General features: G+C 45.6%; 2 protein-coding genes across 2 annotated transcripts in view; one reads left to right on the top strand and one right to left on the bottom strand.

Annotated features, from left to right (window-relative positions):
• Positions 1–287: 287 nt before the first annotated feature.
• On the bottom strand, positions 288–11,062 carry LOC138160936 (uncharacterized). The gene is made up of 7 exons (XM_069087742.1): positions 10,992–11,062; positions 10,531–10,649; positions 8,368–8,461; positions 4,382–4,474; positions 4,139–4,180; positions 3,328–3,591; positions 288–683 (listed from the first exon to the last, which is right to left on the bottom strand). Coding segments are annotated over exons 1-7 (684 nt in total). The 3' UTR covers positions 288–682.
• Positions 11,063–12,719: 1,657 nt separating this feature from the next.
• The window catches only part of PTCH1 (patched 1), a 79,757-nt gene continuing 79,222 nt past the window's right edge, over positions 12,720–13,254 (top strand). Inside the window, exon 1 of the mRNA XM_069088000.1 lies at positions 12,720–13,254. This exon is cut by the window's right edge and continues 145 nt beyond it. Coding sequence (XP_068944101.1) covers positions 12,905–13,254 — 350 coding nt within the window. The 5' untranslated portion in view covers positions 12,720–12,904.

The following is a 13,254-nucleotide window of genomic DNA, read 5'->3' as shown; positions in this document are numbered from 1 at the left end:
AAGGTTTTCTTGGAAGAGATACTGGAGTACTTTGCCATTTTCTTCTCCAATTTTATTCAGCCAGGGGTTAAGTGATTTGCCCATGGTCACACAGCTATTAAGTGTCAGAGGTCAGATTTGAACTCTGGCCTTTCTGACTCTGGCTATTCACTGTGCCACAGATCACCTCTAGCTTAACCTGTATAATGCATGTATGTAATTGTTTGCATATTGTCACTCTCATTGGAATGGGAACTATTTGAGGACCAAGACTGCTTTTGTTTTCTTCTATCCCCAACACAGCACAGTGCCTGGCACATAGTAAGAGTTTAATAAATGCTTGTTGACTTGACTTTACTTGACATCGTCAAAAATAGAGGACGGAGGAAAGAACAATCTTAAGGCCAAAAATATGGGTACATTTGGGGCCATCTGCTCGGTGTAAATCAGTAGCACTCTGATTCACTGAATGACTGCCACCTCCTAGCTTTCTTTACTTAGCAAAAAAATACATTCCAAAGGTTCTGGGCAAATTTCCCCATTAAAAAACAACATCGTTCATTCAAATAACTTCATTAGCCAGAGCCGTTTTTCTTATTGCTTATTCTTCTTTGTCTTTGTATCCTGGGCCACCTTGCTCTGAGATGTACTTCCTTTATTTACGTTGCTTTTCTCTCTGTTTACACCAGAGCATGAAGCAGATTCTTTGATGTGACATGGAATAGAGAAGAAGAAAAAATGTTTATTGAAGGGAAACATTCATTTTTTCCACAATTGTTAAGACCAATCTGGCATCACACCCATTGAGATATTCACTCATTCACTGAGATATTCACTGAGATGTCTCTGATCTTACTGAAAACCAGCTGATATGAAATTATTTCCTAGACTCATTTACATGGCTACATGATATTATAAAGTTTGGTTATTTAATGGTTTATTAAGATTAGTATTCTGGTAACTCAGATGACTCTAAATCAAAATAATAGTATATGATAGAGGATACAACATAAACTCCAGCTTTTCAGTCCACATTTTTGATCTGCCTAGAACCCAGTGAAAATGTTAGACTATTTAAAGATTGTTTAACTTGATATTATCACTGAAACTTTACTTAATGTATCCATAATTTACACCTAAATAATAATGTAATTTTTTAGAAGCATACCTCACTGTTTGTATAGCCTTGCTAATAAAACAAAAGAAAATAATCCAAAATGACTATTTGTCCACAGGAACTAGGATTCGACATCACTCTCTGTTCTGTGCCCATGTATGCAGTTTGAACTGGGTTCAATCCTGAAGATCCTGGCCTCTAAAAGCAAATGGAGGTGGTGGAGAGACTAGGCTCCAAGTTCTTATATTCTCACTCATTAAACTCTTAGCTAAGTGCCTGGGGACAAATTGATTGGTAGGTTAAGTTATGGCTAATATCTATAGTTTCCCCAAGAGGAGGAAAAGTAGAAAGGAACTCAGTATGCTCAGGTGCGACACAGATAATATATGCCTACACACAAGAGAAATGCTAATATAAAGAGCACAAAATCACAAATTGGCTTAAGATACGATTCAATAACTTAACTTAGAAGTATGTCACAACCTATTGAGTGATCAATACCTAAACCTGGAAAGAACACCAAAGAGCATTCAGATTTGCTAACTAGGCATTCTGAATCTCACTTCGGCTCCGAACTGTCCAAACAACGCCTGGAACACATCTGCTGGTACAAGGGCCAACGTTGGGTCAATAGTCTTGTTGGTTACCGGCCTCTGGTTACCTGGCAGAAGCTTCCCCTGCCACCAGCCCAAGGCGCCTCGATTTCTTCACTTCATAAGGTTGTCTTCAAGTCTAGACATGTCCATCCAGAGAACAATGTTCAGTCACTCAGTCAGTAGAGAAAACATTAAAAAAACCAAAGCAGAAAAGACATCCCGATAGGGCAACTCCAAGCATACTCTATAGTATGTCTTCTCTCATTATACTTTATCAAAATGTTAAACAGATTTTGCTGGGTCACTTCCTCATCATTAAATTCTATCTGGTGATAAAGTGGAAGGAAGGTTTTTCCTTTTTTTTTTAGAGAACGACCACCAGCTCTGCATTTAACCACCATTAAAAAGTAACTGACTTTAAAATGGTACTGTTGGAAAGATTACTTGTGTGACCTATCATCAAGTATGTTAGTTAGTATGATATTATCATCAAGGAATGTTAGGCAAAAATAAGAAAGTCTCATGTGGTTGCTTCTCACAGGGACCATTACTATGAGCATCCCTGAAGCAAGCAAGTTCCTAGTAACTCCTAGCAGAAATGACAGGGGTCAACCTGAAAACTAGCACGGTATAATGGAAAGTGTGCTGTATTTGAAGAAAGGAAGCTGGAATTCAGGCTTTGACATCTGTTGGCTGTGTGACCTTGGGCAAGTAATTTAACCTCTCTGGGCCTCAGTTTGCTCTTCTGTAAAATTTAGTGGTTGGACTAGGTGGCCTCTAAAACCCCTTCCAGTTTTAAATCTATGATCTTATCAGCTGATGAAAATAAATCTTGCAATACTGAACATTTAAGCTGTTCATCTTTCTTCTGCCTCCTCTAGATGCCTGTCCTTTTTGCCATTTCTATTGACCTGTCTGCCTGCCATCTATTCATTTATCCTGTACAGAAATCCAGGTGACAGATATTCTTGTAAAGAAAAAAGCTTCCCTGCTCCTCCCAAGCCCCATGTTTTTCTGAAAAGGTGGCTAAATGCTGTAAAAAAATTTTGTGATGGGGGAAGGGAAAGTGGGAAAAGGAAAGAGGAAGAGGGGAACTCCAGTCCCACATTCCTTTTTGTCTACTGCAGACTTGAGAGGGTGCAGGCACTGTGGGTTCCTGCACTAGAAGAGCTTAGTTAGGCTGGGCTGAACCCAGGAAAGGGAGGGAAGCTGTGCCTCCTGTTTACCCAGGAGGGCTGTGCTGATAGCACGTTACTTTAGTTTACTTTGCTTTCCTAGAGTTTATTGTAAAGGGGTAAAGTTTTCGGATCCATCACGTGACCCTGACAGGTCCTGCCTATTGAGAGGCAGACCACCCACACAGAGAACGATGAAGCTGCTTAATAGAAACAGGCATGTAATTGTGAACCCTAGCAGCACTCTGCAGAATGCCTGCAACCTAGCAGGATTATTTTTTTACACTTTCAGTTCCTTTTGTGAAGAAGAAGGAGAAGGAAAAGAAGGAGGAGGAGAAGGAGAAGAAGAAGGAGGAGGAGGAGGAGGAGGGGGTACAAGAGAAGGGAGAAAAGAAATTGTTGTGAAGCCCAAGTGCCCCCCACACCCCGTACCCACACGCACCCACCCCCTTCTACTTACCAACAGCAACAGAAGAAGCAGTAGCAGAAACGGCCCCAGATTCCCTCGTTCTCGGGAAGGGGCTCCTTAATGGAGATGGTGAGTGAGAGATTTCTCTTTTCAAATCCGTCCTGTGCCCATCCTGTGCAGACTCTTGCTGGCATTTCATCAGTTGGTGCTGATACCTGAGGTCGCCGGCAGGGCTCCGAGGCAGACCCAGGGGGAGAGGTGTCGGGGCTCATCCTCGCTCCCCGCAAGCAAAGAAAACGGGCACAGCTGGCTCCACTGCTCCCAGAGAAGGCAGCGCTCCCTGAAGGGGGCCGGCTGTGTGTATCGGCGGGGGGGGGGGGGGGGGGGGGAATAGGAGGGAGCCTCCGGAGCTGCCAGTCTTGCCCAACTTTTTTTATTTAAATGTTTCACTCCCCTCCGCCTCCCCCTCGGTCTTCCCTCTGGGCTCGAACAGGGGGTGCCTTTGGTCATGCGACTTATCAAGGGCAATTCTCCCGGAGTAGCTCTTTTCCCCATCCCATTTTCACGCCTGGAAGGGTCTCCACCCTGGTTTCCGCTAATCAGCCCCCGTCGGGGGCTACTGATTTGAGAGGATGAACAGAGTTGTTTACAGGAACCGGGGAGGGATGGATACTGAGACTAAGAGGTAGACAGAGTCAGAAGGAGTAGAGAGGGAAAGGAAAGAAAGATGACAAAAATTTAAAGAGGAAGGAAGGAGAAGAGGGAGGGTAATAGGAAGAAGACTGGGTGGAACAGGAGGGGGAGAAAGAAAGGAAGGGGAAAATAATGTCTAAATGCCACAGTTTAGAGAACACATTCTTACCTTTTTCTCCCTTCCAACCCAACGTCCCTTAGGGGGCATCCCCTAGAGTGGAAATAAAGGATCCAAGAGTGTTTTCAAAAGGATGAGCACATATTTCCTTTCCCCTGCGCCCTCCCCCTCCTCCTCCCCAGACAGACGCGGACACAACTTTCCTACCACCCACTGAAACACTGGGGAAAAGTCCAAGTGCCAGAGTAGCATTGAAGTATTCGAGATTAACTAGTGGTAAGAGATTCACCTTACCCAAAACTGGAAACTAAATCACTGTGAATCTGGAAGTGTCTGTATGGTTGGGGTTGGGGTGGAAAAGGTGGGATCCTTGAACAAAGAGTACATCTGGGGAGAAGGCAAACCAAAAAGAAAATGTAAGGAAGGAAAAGGTTAAATCATGTTGTTTGTCCTAGGGTGCCCCCTAAGACTCATAGTGCAGGCCACATACTGGGGAAGTAGATGGATGTCTTGTAGATGTCCTGGGTGTCAGCATAGCCTGGTAAAGAATACGTCTAAATCATACAAGGTGTTAATCTTGGCATGCACCTATAAATGTCTGGATCAAAGAGGTTGGTTGTACTGACACTGGAGGTAAATAGAAACTCCATCATCAAGACCATTCCAAAGCCATCAAACTAGTGAATGAGAGGTATATGTTTTCCAAATTTCTTCTTTTTTTCAAAATGAAATCTGGTTTATGCATGAACAAACTCCACAATGGATATTTTCTCATCTTTTTGTCTTGTGTCACCCAAAAAGAACCATGTGAGTTTACTTTAAGGAATCACACTCAGAGACCTCTAGTTTCATAGAGCCTAGGATTTAAAATGTCCCTTTCCTATTCTTTGCCCCTCCCCCTGTTGGGAGGGTGGGGAGACCTAGTTGTAAATAAGAAAGACCCACCATGGGTGACTCTAAATATGTTATAATTGGATAACTGGAGTCTGAAACCACTACCATAGTCCTTTTTCATCACTGTCTGTGTGTTTGGTGTTTGTATTTGTGAGTGATGTGGGGTTTGACCTCAGTAACTCAACATGTAATTGACTCCATAAAGAAAGCCAGTGTTCTTTAGTATCATCTTTTCTTGTTATGACATATTTTTGGGTGCCTTAGGTACATTGTTACAAAACAAGAAGCATTTAATTGGATGTTCTGATTGTTAACAACATTTCTTTCCACATGGCTATAAATGCCTTTGCTTGTGTTATCATTTTAAGTTGACATACTGTACCAAGCTGGGCACCTTTAGGTATAATATGCTCAGACTAACTCTGGAGATTTACACATCATCTTAAGTACAGTGTGAGAGGTATATGTGATCTCTGGTTCAGGCTATTAGTGTTTTTATGCAACTGGATGACAATCTGACAACATATCTTGATAAAGTCTACAGTTTGGGATTATTTTGAAAAAAGACACTTTTTAAATTTGTTGTAGACAGACAACTGACAAATCACTATGAATTAAAATCTTAGCCTTTCCTACTTTTATCCTTATTTCACATACATTCGAAACACACACACACACACACACACACACACACACACACACCTTTTATTTTCTTCTGCCTCTGCCACAGTGTATAAAGCCCTATTGAAACATGTAGGCGTGATGTGTAAACCGGATTAGCAGTATGAAAGAAAGACACACAAAAAGCTTGAATTGTTTTACTTCCTTTTCATTTCTCATGCCTATATCTCTAATAAATTTGTTGCTCCAGCAGTGGGTCAAAGGGATCATGTAACAGAGCTTCTTTTTTTAGTTGAAACACCCAATCATAGAGATCATGAAAATGAGTGGTATGCCTTCTTCCAGAGACAAAGATAGATAGGTAGATATAGAGAGATGTGTATATAGAGAGAGATATATATGGGTGTGTATATATGTGTGTGTGTATAAATTGTAGATAGCTATATAAATATCTATACATAGATCAATTTCAATATCTGTATCTATAGAGATATTATTCTGGTTGCACTCAATAATGACTCCAAATACATCAAAGTTACAGAGTCAGAAAGATATTCAGCAAGGGAAAAAACACCCACAGCACAATCATTTCTGTGCTTTATACAAAACTGCTTTGTGGACAAGCCTTACTGCAACTGATGAGATCTTCAGCAGTCTTGAATTCCCTGCCATTGTGGCAACTGCAGGAAGTATAATTCCCACTGCAGCTTAATATTTGGGGTGCCTTCACTAATGATCTTGGTCTGATGAATGTGGAGATATCTAGGGTGCTGGTGGGACATTTCTCTCCCCCCCCCCCTTCTCTGGGAGCTCAATAAATGCCAGTGCTCCTGGGTTTGTGCTGTAGATCTCTCTTTTACTCCTTTGTAGAGTTTGGGGCAGCTTCCCATTAAAGGAGATCAGGGGTAATTAGCAGCATTATTTTGACAAGTTGGGTCGAGCTGTTCCCTTTCTTACATCCCTGAGCAGGGGGAGAAGGGGAGGGGGTAAGTGGAGGAAAAGAGAGAGGGAAAGAGAGTGGGGGAGGGAGAAGGAGGTCAAGCCCAGTGTCTTGAGATTCTGTTGCAGCTGAATACTTTCTTTTCTCAACCCTGAAACTTTTTAGAATGATATTGTCTAATTTCTGTCTCTAGGCTCCACCTTTCAATTCATTCAAGAGAACTTGTAAGGAAATACACAAACATTTATAAGGAGATAATATGGCATTGTTAAAGGACAAGAAATGCAGTGAACAGTGGAACACCAGATTGTCAGGACTCCTGGGATCTGTTTGAGCCATCTCAGGACCTAAACTCATTTTATATCCTTTAGCAACTCACTGAACATTTGTATTTCAGTTTTATCATCTCTAAACCAAAAGGATGATATTACTATTCCCTATCAAACTGACAGTGATATTATAAGGATTAGTGTGCTATGTCAAAAATTCTTTGCACTTCTGAAAAGTAAATGCAATACAAAAAGCAAAGTATTACTATTGCATTTTATTAGGTTGAAATTGATGGTTGAAATTAAGCAAAATAAATACATGCTGAAAATAGTGAATTATAAGATAAATGCATGAGCATTCTTATTCCTATGATATTTGCATGGATGGCATTATACAAAAGGCAGCTTATATGATATCATACAAACACCATCTTATCAAGTATTGAAGTCCAAGGGTTACATTGAACATTCGAGGAGGTATTCCCAAAGATAACTGGCAGGTTATCGCTTGTTCATAACCATACCCTGTTCTGTTCTTCCATTTAGTTGTGTCTTGCTTTGCTCACTTCCCCCAGTAATATGCAAACATAGAAGCCAGATGTTTTTTGTCCAAATGCAATAGGATAATGTAGATTTCAGAACTGTGTTGTGGGGCCATGGGAAGTTAAAGTGTTGGAACAGAGTAAGGGGGAATGAAACACAAGGAGAGATTCTTCAGAGTTTACAGAGTTTATGTGGAGAACTAAAGGACTGGACCACATGGGAAAAGGTAACCCGTGTACTGAAATGTGGTCTAAGGGGAATATTCAAGGGGGTTGTGTTAAGATGTTCCTTCACATATACTGGAAAGTTCTGCCAGCCCACAGGGTCTCAAGTGATCATGTGCTTGACCAATCGACAAGGGAAGCTAAAGAATAAAAGGGACTCTCCCCACAGACACCTTGGTAGGCCCTGTTCATCCAAACCAGCTCCATATCAGGTCTGTGGGATCCTTGTGATTAGCTGAAGTTAACAAAACCTGGTGTGGAGCAGCAGTTACATGCACAGGGCATGCATATTAAAGCCAACAATGCTTACAAATGTAAATAAGGGCAGATTGATTAAGAGCAACATTATCGCTGGGAATGTAGCACTCGCATGCATCAGCAATGAGGCAAATTGGGGGCAGCCTCAGCCCTGACCACCCATGTGGAGACAGGCTCTTACACTGGCACCTCTTCCTTTCTCAAAAACATTGCAGAAACAAGGCCAATTAGATCCCCAAAGTAATTCATCTCTTGTGTATGAAAAAAGCAGACCACAGGGGGAGAAAAGAGGGGGTGGGATGGGAGAGAGATTAAGATAGTGCTTGTTAAAGCTGAGGTTCCAGATTGAGTTTGGGAACCAGCGAGAAGAATATACCAGCAGGGCATTGTCTAAGATCATGAAAAGTTAACCTATCAAACAGAAGGCAAAGAAGGGAAGTAGAAGGGCTTCATGTATTTTAAATCTCAGGCATCAGTATTTAGGAATAAAGTAAGACTGAATGAAATTAACATGGAAGAAAGAAGTCTTACCTTTGAAAAGATGCCAGTGTAGGAGCAGAAGGATGTTTCTTCCATGCAAAGATGAATTCATATTTACTATCATATCTTCCTGAAGTGTGCAACTCTAAATATTAAACAAAATTAGGAAATAATAAATATTAACTTAAATGATCAAAGAGATAACATTCAGAGAAAGATTTTGAATTTGGATACAAAAATTTTAAGAATTTGAAATGTGATTTATGATATAGTTGCTTTATCTTCAGCAGTTGAAGAAACATGCAAACCTCTACGCTCTTATATGCATGTGGTGACATCTGGTTGTCCTAACATTCTATATTAGCTCTATTACTTACCATTGGGATCTTGAGCAAGTCACAACCTCTCTGGGCATCTGTAAAATTAGGAGATTGGACTAGATGAGCTCTGAAGTACCTTCCAGGTCTAAATGTATGGTCCTCTCATATAAATGAGTTAAAATGAGAGATAACCCCCAAATTTAAAGAAATCATTGAACATGTACATTGAGCACAAGAGTTGATTATTAATAGCCAAGCACCCGAAATGGTGGCAGGTTCATTTTAGTATGTGACATCAGTTTAATTGAGTGGTGCTTCTCAGGTTTTAAAAGCCAGTTTTCACTATAAGATTGATTTTTGATATTACAACTTTGTCATGTATTAATACAAAACTTCCTGCAATACTGTTTAGTTCCAGGACTATTCTGTACTTTATTTGTACTGTTTGATCATACTGGCTTTTTAAGAGGTCTTGTTGTAGATGTGTTTCTTGGAGTGAATAGGCACGTACTAATATGATATCCTGGTTAAGGCATTCGATTTTAAATTTCCCAGCTGCCTGGCTACTCTTCCTTTTACGATATGAAAATGCCCACGTGAATCTGTGCCCCATCTCATTTTTGAGGGTGTCACTTGTGAAAGTCATTCTTACAAGTGAGGTTTCCCTTCTGCCTCTTCTGGGTCAGGACTATGAATGAGGAAGAAAGAAAATTTGTGGAAGGGGAAGTTCCAAGAGTAAATTAGAGGAAGGAAAAGGAGGAGAGGAAAGAAAGATAAAAAGAAAGGGGAGAGAGAGAGAGACAGAGACAGAGAGACAGACAGAGAGAGAGACAGACAGAGAGACAGAGACAGGGAGAGACAGAGACAGACAGAGACAGACAGAGAGAGACAGAGAGAGACAGAGACGGACAGACACAGAGACAGACAGAGACAGAGAGACAGACAGAGACAGACAGAGACACAGAGACAGAGACAGACAGAGACAGACAGAGACAGAGAGAGACAGACAGACAGAGACAGACAGAGAGAGACAGAGAGAGACAGAGACGGACAGACACAGAGACAGAGAGACAGAGACAGAGACAGACAGAGACACAGAGACAGACAGACAGACAGAGACAGAGAGAGACAGACAGACAGAGACAGACAGACAGAGACACAGAGACAGACAGACAGAGACAGACACAGAGACAGACAGACAGAGACAGACAGACAGAGACACAGAGACAGAGACAGACAGACAGAGACAGACAGACAGAGAGACAGACACAGACACAGAGACAGAGAGACAGAGACAGACAGACAGACAGAGCGCAGGAAGGGGATGGCCAAGGACAGAGAGCCGGCAGTCACCAGCCCGTCGCTCGGGCGCCGCACACTGCGCTGAACAGACAAAGAGATGAAGAAGCAGAGTCGGGGACAGAGGGAAGCAGAGAGCCTGCGCGGGCGGCGGCGGCGCTGGGGCCCCCGGAGCCGGGCGCCGGCCTCTCCGCGGAGCCGCGTGTGCGGCAGCCCCCGCGGGCCTTTCCGCCGGCCGGCAGCCGGGCGGCGCTGAATGGAAGGCTCCCTCCCGGCCGCTATTGGCCGGCGCTGGGTGACGTCAGGGGGCGGGGCCTGCCCAGGAATGTACTACGGCTCGCCTGGCATGCTTGTCGGCCCCGGCAGCGGCGCACGCCCGGGTGGGAGGGGCCGGGGCTGAAGCCCCTTTTTGCTCCGGCTTCGGGACACCGACTGCGAGGAGCGCGGAGGGAGGAAAGGGAGGGAGTCCCGACGGCCCGGCCCGGCCCGGCCCGCCAGCGCGCACTGTCCCTCTCCGCCGCTGCCGGGTCACTGGCCCGTCCAGCGGCGTGGGCTCCCCGCCCCCTCACGCTCGGACACGCACGCACGCACGCACCCCCAGGCCGCGGGGCTCCCAGATCTGCAGCCACTACGGAGGACCGGGGCTCCGCTCCCGGCGCGTTGGTCACGTGGCCTCGTCCAGGCTCCACCCCCCCGCTCCCTCCCCCTCCCCCGCTTCATCCCCGCCCCTCCTACTTTCCCTCCATCTGGGTTCCTTTCTTTTCTCTCCCTCCTTCCTTTCTTCTTTTTTTTTCAATGAACACACACCGAGTGCACCTTAAAGCGACATTCCCCTATTTCACCGCCTCAGCCCACACCAACACCCCGCCAGTTCCCTCGCAAGAGAGTCGAGTTTAAAAAAAAGTGAGTGCCCCATCTCCACCGCGGGGAGAAATTTCATAACTTGCAAAGCTAAGGGGGAAAACACAAACACACACCGAAAATCCCACCCACGTTCTTAAAGAAAGCCATCGAGCCAGCCTGGTTTCTGAGACATTTTGTCAGGCAAGCCCCTACTGCTGGCGAATTAACAATGCACGCTTCCACGGGGGCTGTTTCTCCCAATGGGAAAGCGAAGCCCAGGACATCTTCGTGACCTTAGCTAAGGCGTCGGGATGGGTTCTTACAGTCAGTGCACAATTTGTTTCGAATGAATTCAACATCAAAGCCTTTATTCCTCCCTACGTCACGCTATTACTGAAATATATAAAGGATGCGTACCGCTTTTAAAAAACAGCTCGAAACCGACTTTAAATAAATATGTATGTGCGCGAAAAGGGGGTCAAAAAGAAGCCAAATGGCAGTATTTTTCTTTTCTTTATTTTGCAGGAAACAAGACGATTCAATTTTGCCAAAATGGCAAAGGGCTCTTTTTAAACTATGTGATAATTTCGATTCAAATAAAAAGTCCCCCCCCCCCCCCATTAGAATTGCTGCTGGTGTCTGGATGCTACAGTAGAAATGACTAATTCCTTCCTTGAATATAGGAGGTGTTTAGGGGTGGGGGGGTGGGGTAGGCAGGGGATTTGGAGGTTGTTGTTTTTTAATGTTCTGGTGGTGTATTATTTAACTTTCCGTTTTGTTTATCTTTAATGTATGGCGTATTTCTCTTGCGAGAGACTGTCTTCCTTTTAGTTATAAAGGAGAGGGGGGGGGCGGGAATTGGCACACACTACCTCGGTATCCACCACCCTGTCATTATGGGTTCAAGCCTGGGAATTCAAGTCGGACCTCCCAGTATTTGCTACAGCTTGAGGCCAAGGTGCCTCTGAATAGACTTTCTTTTCAGGAGTTTCTGAAATTGTTTAAGCGCTTTAAAAAATATTACTTTTTTGTACATCGTGAGGTGTGTGTTTGTGTGTGTGTGTGTGTGTGTGTGTGTGCGTGCGTGCAAAAAAAGCGTCTCATAAAAAGAAGACACTCTTTTCAAAAGAAAAGGAAGGGGGGAGCATTCCTTAATGGAAGTATTGCATGCAAGAAGGTTGGAGCTCTTTAAGGCTCCCCTTGAAGCTAGGGATGCACACACTAGGGTTGCCTGCCTGGGTGGTCTCTCTACTTTGGTGAGCTGTTGCTAAGCAGCTAATAATAGTCATGTTTGCTGAGTAATTTCTGCCCTCCTTGAGCCAATCACATTGCAGAAACCGTAGCCATCTGACAGCCCCAGGGGCGGGAGCTGCAGCCTTTTTCTCTCTCGCTGGCTCTTTCCCCCTCCACCCCCTCCCCTCCTCCTCCTCTTTCTCCAAATGGAGAGAGTTCTTTTTTTTCTCCTTCCATCTCCTCTATTGAATCAAGGAGCTTCTGCTGCTTGCTGCACACACACAGACTGGAGTCCCCAAGTCCCGGGAGTCAGAGAGCAGCGCTGCACTGAAGCAGAATGCTACAGCGAGGCCGCCAGCAGCAGCAGCCAGAGCCCGAGTGGAAGCAGCAGTCCCAGCAGCAGCCTCCGCCTCCAGCAGCAGCAGCGGCAGCGGCAGCGGCGAGGGCAGCGGCAGCGACTCCCCAGCAGCACTGAGAAGGGCAGAAGAAGCTCGCGTTCTGCCCCGGCTTCGGGCTTTCTTCCCCGGGAGCCAAATCAAGAAAAGGAGCCGAGGGCGAACGTCCTGCTGGCGGGGTCTCTGCGGCTTTGCTCGCGTTTTCCCAAGTAAAAGGGTCTGGAAAAGGGGGCGAGCGAGGAGGGAACGAAGCGGCGGTGGGGATTGTTTGGTGGTGGTGAAGGAGACCCCGGGGGGAGGGGGGGCCAGCAGGAAAGAGAGGCTCGCCCCCCGTGCGCGCACGCACACACGGATCTCTCTCACCCTCTCCACCAACTGGATGTGGGAAGCGGCCGCAGCAGAGACCTCCCGATCACCACGAAATGTTGCAATGGAAGGCACAGGTCCTGACTCTTCTCCAGCAGCAGCAGCGGCAGCAGCAGCAGCAGCCCCCGCGGTATGAGGAGGTCTGTCAGCAGCAGCAGCAGCCAGAGCAAGCGCCGGAGACAGCCGCAGAAAGAAGCGATCTCCGGAGCCTACTCCCCGGCATCACCGGCCAGCTCCAGCAGTGCGCCGTGGTGGTGGTGGTGGTGGGGGAAGCGAGACGAGCCAGCCCGCCTGATGCGGGAGCAGCAGGGGCAGCTCAGTCACCGCGGCGGCGGCGGCGGCGGCAACATGGCCTCAGCTGTTAACATTGCGGAGCCTGAGAGCGGCGGCGGCGGCGGCTGCAGAGACCCCAGTCTGCCTGGGGGGACCGGCAGCAGCAGAGACCCCAGTCTGCCTGGGGGGACCGGCAGCAGCAGAGACCC

Source organism: Petaurus breviceps, unplaced genomic scaffold (genome assembly GCF_028583685.1).
Source record: "Petaurus breviceps papuanus isolate PSGF00001 unplaced genomic scaffold, PetGlider_PUasm1.0 183, whole genome shotgun sequence".
NCBI lineage: Eukaryota > Metazoa > Chordata > Mammalia > Diprotodontia > Petauridae > Petaurus > Petaurus breviceps.
Note: the sequence above shows the minus strand (reverse complement) of the source record. Positions and strands in the feature narration are given on the sequence as shown.

What these genes read in the sequence shown, in the direction of transcription:
- LOC138160936 (XM_069087742.1), bottom strand. Translation starts at nt 11,062, where the DNA reads ATGTCCTGGGCTTCGCTTTCCCATTGGGAGAAACAGCCCCCGTGGAAG. An exon ending in GCATTGTTAATTCGCCAGCA is followed by an intron (nt 10,650 to 10,991) that starts GTAGGGGCTTGC and finishes GCGGGGATGAAG; the next exon opens with CGGGGGAGGGGGAGGGAGCG. An exon ending in ACACTGGCATCTTTTCAAAG is followed by an intron (nt 4,475 to 8,367) that starts GTAAGACTTCTT and finishes CCTTCTCCCCAG; the next exon opens with ATGTACTCTTTGTTCAAGGA.